Source organism: Phaethon lepturus, unplaced genomic scaffold (assembly GCF_000687285.1).
Source record: "Phaethon lepturus isolate BGI_N335 unplaced genomic scaffold, ASM68728v1 scaffold13634, whole genome shotgun sequence".
NCBI lineage: Eukaryota > Metazoa > Chordata > Aves > Phaethontiformes > Phaethontidae > Phaethon > Phaethon lepturus.
Genome location: NW_010534082.1, coordinates 129,992 through 135,858, shown reverse-complemented (window position 1 = coordinate 135,858; position 5,867 = coordinate 129,992). Strand labels below are relative to the sequence as shown.

Here is a 5,867-nt window from a genome sequence, read left to right as displayed (position 1 = left end):
TGAGAGGGAACCTTTAACTGCCGTTTAAAGAGAGCCACCTGCTTCAGGTCTTGTAGGTTTTTAGTAAAATCACAAACTAGTTTAAGAGGCATGTTCTTTTCCTTAGAAATGAATAAAATATGAACAATGCTCTGAGTGTCTTCTGATGTAAACACCAGGATAGCAGGCCTGAAATGGTAGACCCTGCAGGGAGGGAAGGATTTAGTATGAACAGCAAAGGCCAGTCTTGATTCCTTGAGTACGGGACATAAGGAGTACAAAAACTTACTTAAATTCATGTTGTAAATAGGTTGTCCTTGAATGTTGTCCATTAAATATTCTCGCTGAAAAGTCAAATAGAGAGGAGCGCTATTGTTTATGTTGTGAAGATGATTATTACACAATACAAAAAGCACAGTCTTTCTGGAGTAGAGTTACAGAAAATTATTTAGCAGAGCTTCTTATCCCACAATTCCCTTCTCTGCCTTCTTTTTTTCTTTTAGTAAACATAATCACCATGTCATCTGCACTATTGCCTAAGCCACAAATGCGGCGCCTTTTGGCCAGGCGGATGAAGCTTCATCTATTTGGGGCGTTTTTTGTATCTGTGGGATGTGCGGCTTTATACAAGGTGAGCTGTGTAGTCATTCAATTATAAACTGGACTCATTAGAGTGTTTTAAGAATTCATAATATTTTTTTGTTGAGGTTTGGTTGAGCTGTTCATCAGAAGGGTTTAGTAATGTATTTTTGTAAGCATATTTCCAGAACATAAATAAATCTTCCTAATCTTCATTTGAAGAAATTATATGAATAACCTGATGGTTTAAGCTGTATGATTAAGATCACACAATTCACAACAACTTAACCTTGAGTCTCCTAGTCCTAGACTACTTTTGGTCATTTGCATGATTGATGCACGTTAACTCTAGATAGTCTGTGTGTCTCTCTGTCACAGCATCCGAGACTTGAGAGGTTGTCAAAGTCTTATTTATCTCTAGACTGATTTTGGAAAACTTTCTGATAAGCAATTTGGAAAACCCATCCTTTACACTGAGGATAGCAATGTGGGGAAGGCTAATATGGTCCTTTTATCCTTTATTTTGAAGTATCTTGTGGAAATGGAGCATTATATTTCCAAAAAAACCCACTTAGAGATTAGAGTTTGGTTTTTGTGGCCGTTCAGAGACTGCTGACAAAGAAAAGAGTGGTAGTTCTTCTTGAGTGCCTTTACTAAATAATTCTTGGATCTCATACACAAAGCAAGCTACACAGTTTGAATTACGGTGGAAGAACTGGATCTTGGTTTGCCCATTGAACTCATTTATATACTGTTTGCAGCCTTTGAGTACTCAGGAAGCTGTTGATAAAAGTGTCTAGAAATTAAGTTAACTTCAGGTTGTCCATCACAAAAATACCACTTAAACTTCTCAGAGATCAACAAATGTCTATCAGTAACAATAAGCTGCACTGTTAAAGCTTGACATCTACTTGACACATTTGTTAAGAGATAGGCAAACTTGTTTGTGGTCAGGCTTACAATATAATTTTTTTATTATTGGCTGTGGTTTTATACCTTATTTGGCACCCCCACATTAATATACTAGTAAGGCAGCAGACCTTATTTACAACAAGTAACATGGATCTCAGTAGCGATTTACTTCGTTACATGTTAGGTGCTCTTGGACAAACCCACCTTGAACTTTCCTTCACATTTTTGGGGGCTTCTTTAGCATATCCCTGTGTGTCAGGTGAATGAGTATCCAAGGAGTCAGGATTGTGTCTTTTTATGTCGGTGAGCTGTAAGCTTGGCTTGGTAGCCTTGTAAAATGTAATACATTGTTTTAGGATGCCATTTTATCTGGAATTACAGTTTTGCGGCTGCCCACAGGCACAAAACTTGCCATAATGTCATGTTTTATGTATAACACTATTAGCAGGGAGGTCACTGGACACTTGAGTGTCAATATAGGCGGAGTCTTTCTGGATCTTAAAAGTGGAATGTGCTGTCTTGTACTGGACTTTCTTTTTAAGGTTTCACTTCAGACATTTGTTTTCCTGTCTAATGGTCAGGTAGCCTGAAATGTGGATTTGAAAGGAACAACGTAGTATTTTACTAGTATGAGCTAAAGGCTTTTTAGACTGATATCCGCTGACACAAATCATAGTACTAATAGAAAAAAAATTATTTTCATAAAGCTTTGCAACCTTTAATTTTATGCGTGTTACTCTCCAGTTTGGAGTTGCTGATCCCAGAAAACGCGCTTATGCAGAGTTCTATAAAAGCTATGATCCCATGAAGGACTTTGAAGCCATGAGAGCAGCTGGTGTGCTTGAGTCTGCACCACCCAAATGATGGTAACCTGCATTTACAGGTAATAAGCTACTCTGCATTGGAACAAGAGTGAGTTAGTTGTTTTCAGTGAAACATTGTGCTCCTATTTGGAGGTTCTTCCTTTTTGATCAAATGGAAAGGTGCTCCAAAATGAAAAGGATACAATTGCACTTGAGAGACCTCCAGATAATAAAAACGTGAAGAAATATGGGAACTGGGGAGTGGGGAGTAAGGGCAATATAGAAAGCTCCTGAATACCTTTTGGGTATTTGTTTAACTTGTGTGATATAGGAGACTTGCACAGAGTGATGCCCGGCCTTTCCTCTTCACACAGCCATGTAGCAGAGACAAAGCTCTTGTATTAACTATAAGACTTGCCTGATTTTGCTGTTGTGTTGATGCTGTCACATCTTGAACTGCTTAGCTTTGGGCTGTCTGTATCTACTACTTACGTACTTGTGGTGGTACAGTGAATGAGAAAATGGAGAGGCTGTTTCTCTCTCATAGCATGCATCTTATTGTAAGAGACAGCTTCCATACATCCTTTTGGCTTTTGAAGTTGGTGATAGGGGAAAGATAACTAGTCATGAGGGGAAATATATTTAAATACATACATATGTACATACATATATATTAAAAAAATCGCAGTGGCATACAGCTCTGTGTACTAATATTCATATTATTGCCATACTGAATTAAGCTTGAATAGAACTTTGTTCACAATACTATTTTCGTAGCACTTAAATACTGCCTTTTGTTTGAAGACTAGGAAACTTTGTTCTCCCTTAGTCGTTGTCAAAACACCAGGAAAAAAAAGTCTTGATTTCAACCTTGTTGTAGTGATTAATAAGCACACTCACTAAACTGCACAAGCTCATGATGTGACAACTCAATAAAGAATTCCTCCCCCTTTCTTGATCCAAATTTCTTACATTGAGTTCTCTGCTTCTCTTAAAATGACTTCAACCTAATCTAGAATGATAGCTTTTTCATTCTTTTGGAATGTTTTCATATTGTGATCATTACGTGATAATCTGTGTCTCTAATTATCCTGGCCAGCTGGATTTTCTCAGCCTGTTTGCTTAAAGCAGCAAGATTGAATAAAAGATTTGTACTTAACACCATTAATACTAAATACTATTGTGTGACAATCTACAATTATTGTGTTTTTGCGTAACAGATAAGAAAGCAGAGCTCTGGCTCGTCTGAGAAATTTAAAAAGAAAAAAACATGTGGCAGTCCCTTTGGTTTGTGGTTGGTTGGTTTTTTTTTTGTGAGAGGGGGAAGCTTCTGTTACTTTAACTACAACTGCAACAAAGATAAATAATGAAATAATAAAATTACCTGGTTTTAATCTTGGCTAATTCTTCCTCTGATTTGTCCTATTGCTAATATATAGGCACTTTTTCTTAGACACCGGAATTGCATTCTTTAGTCAGATGGCCTTCATCAGAGTATTCTGAAAGGCCATCTGGTGGTAAAATCATTTGAAACAAACACTGTCAACAAGGATGCATGTTGAATATTTAATTGGAATCATGAGCAGGATTTTTTTCAGTGCAAATAGAGCTCCACTCTCAGCTTATGTTTCCATTTGCAGCTTAAAAAAAAGAGTTGCACATTGTGTGCACCTGTTAAAATTAAATGTTTCCTAAACATTTCTTCCATTCCTTAATTACACCAGCTCAAAAGAAAATGTGAAAGACAAATCTTTAGATGTGATTTTGTTTGAATTGCTGATGTTTCTTATTCCTTAGCCTATTTATATAAGAACTGATATTTTTCAGTCCTTCATAGTAGAAAGAGTTTGGCTTTTTTGTGCCTGCACATGAATACATGAGTAAAAGAAGGGAAAAACAATGCCAGTGTTTCAGATGTTCTGGAAAGACTGTGAAAATGACAAGGACACAGAACAGATGGAAGACATTTTCATTTGCCTCAGTAGCTTAAATCTTAGCTGTGGAAGTTGAATGGAGGTTGAATTTGATGCTTTTTTTGTTATAGTTACCTAAAAGGTGCAGTGGTCATGCACGTTCTACATCTCCCATTTTGTTGGAATATATTCTGTACGTGGTAGTAAATACAGTGGTTTAACCTCACTGAATACTCACTCTGGAATCAGTACTTAGCCCCCAAATTGAGGAGAGGGTAGGGTAGGCAGGGAGGAGAATGCATTAGATAAGGTGTTAGGTTCCAAGGTGCCTACATGCCCAGCAGGAACAAACTCGGTGTAAAGTGCCAAGCTAAGTGTGAATTTACACTGTTTTGTCTTCTTGGCATGGACTTTGTGTGGCGATACTGATAATGGAAGCTAGATCCTACCTTGACAGTGTGCTCAGTAATAGAATAAAGGGACAAGCTCAGAGTTCGGGGCTAACCAAACCACTTGCATGACTCTTGTCGTGGAGCACAGCTGGTCTTGGATTGTGTTCAATATAGTGTGGAGAAGCAATTTGAATTTGCTTTTCTTCCTTCCTTGGTAGGCTGCCTACACCACTTGTTTCCTCTCTGGCTCCTATCTGAAAGCTGCATTCCTTTCTCTTTCGGGCCCTTAGCAAGATTGATTCAGTTATCAGTGTAGCATGTATAGTGAATTTGATGTGCTGTGCACTATTGTTCCAGCTCTTGATTTGTTCCATGTTTCACTTCTGTTTGCCACATGAAGGGTGTGTGAATCTTAAACCATCAGGAAATAACAGGGGGAATTCCTCTAGACTAAACCACCACATAAACATTTCTCTCTGTTGCTTTGCATTCATACATACTAATATGTTTACTTAGAGCATGAAGTTTGTCCAACATAACATAACTTATTTTTTTTTTATCTTGCAGATCCCCTTCAGTCTAAGGAAACTTGATGACCGAACCTTATTTGTTCACCGAATTGTAAAGTGTAATGCACTTCAGTGCATGGCACGCTCTAGCGTAACTCAATAAATAAAATACATGTGTCAGTGGTGCTTAGTTGTCTTCATTAATGTCGAAATGCTTAAATGCTCAGATGCTTGGAAGAGTGGTGGAAAGCCTTCATAAATTGCTCAAGATGACTAGGTCTAGTTTTCTTTCCCCCAGGAATTACTTGCATATCTCTTTTGTCCAAATTCCACATTTGATAACAAAGTATATCTGTAAGCAGTTACAGCTAGGTTGTCCCAGCTGCTGGTGGGATATGCAAAAGGATGGTTGTCACAAGAAGGGAGAGGCTGGATTTCAGGGTCGGTCTATTTTACCTCTGGCTTCACAAGGTGAACTGATCTTGAGATGAAAGAATTCGGAGAGGAATTCTGGAATACACTAGCCAACCTTCCTGTCTTTTTCTGCTGCCATCACTGTGTTGCCTTCCTTACAGCAGCAAACTGTTATATCAAGGCTTACAAACTGTGCAAATGCCCACTCTTACACATGGTATGTTACTCTAATTGGAAAATGACTCTAAACTGCAGGTATGTTCACATATATTTGAGGTACAAGGGGAAAGAGGGTAAAAGCAGACAAAAGAAATACTTCCTTTAGGATATTACAGTAATGAAAATCATTGCATGCTGCTTCTAGAC

The 5,867-nt window shown here is 38.0% G+C and overlaps 1 protein-coding gene across 1 annotated transcript; it reads left to right on the top strand.

The window, feature by feature from the left end:
* The first annotated feature begins 496 nt into the window (after positions 1–496).
* LOC104619516 (cytochrome c oxidase subunit 6C) lies at positions 497–5,270 on the top strand. Its single transcript, XM_010285411.1, has 3 exons — positions 497–610; positions 2,215–2,336; positions 5,146–5,270. The coding sequence occupies exons 1-2, from the start codon at positions 497–499 to the stop codon at positions 2,332–2,334; spliced, it is 234 nt and encodes a 77-aa protein (XP_010283713.1). The 3' UTR covers positions 2,335–2,336; positions 5,146–5,270.
* The last annotated feature ends 597 nt before the right edge of the window (positions 5,271–5,867 follow it).

Excerpts from the sequence above, each read along its gene's own strand:
- LOC104619516 (XM_010285411.1), top strand. The coding sequence starts at position 497 with ATGTCATCTGCACTATTGCCTAAGCCACAAATGCGGCGCCTTTTGGCC. Across the intron at positions 611-2,214 it reads GATGTGCGGCTTTATACAAG|TTTGGAGTTGCTGATCCCAG; the intron begins GTGAGCTGTGTA and ends GTTACTCTCCAG.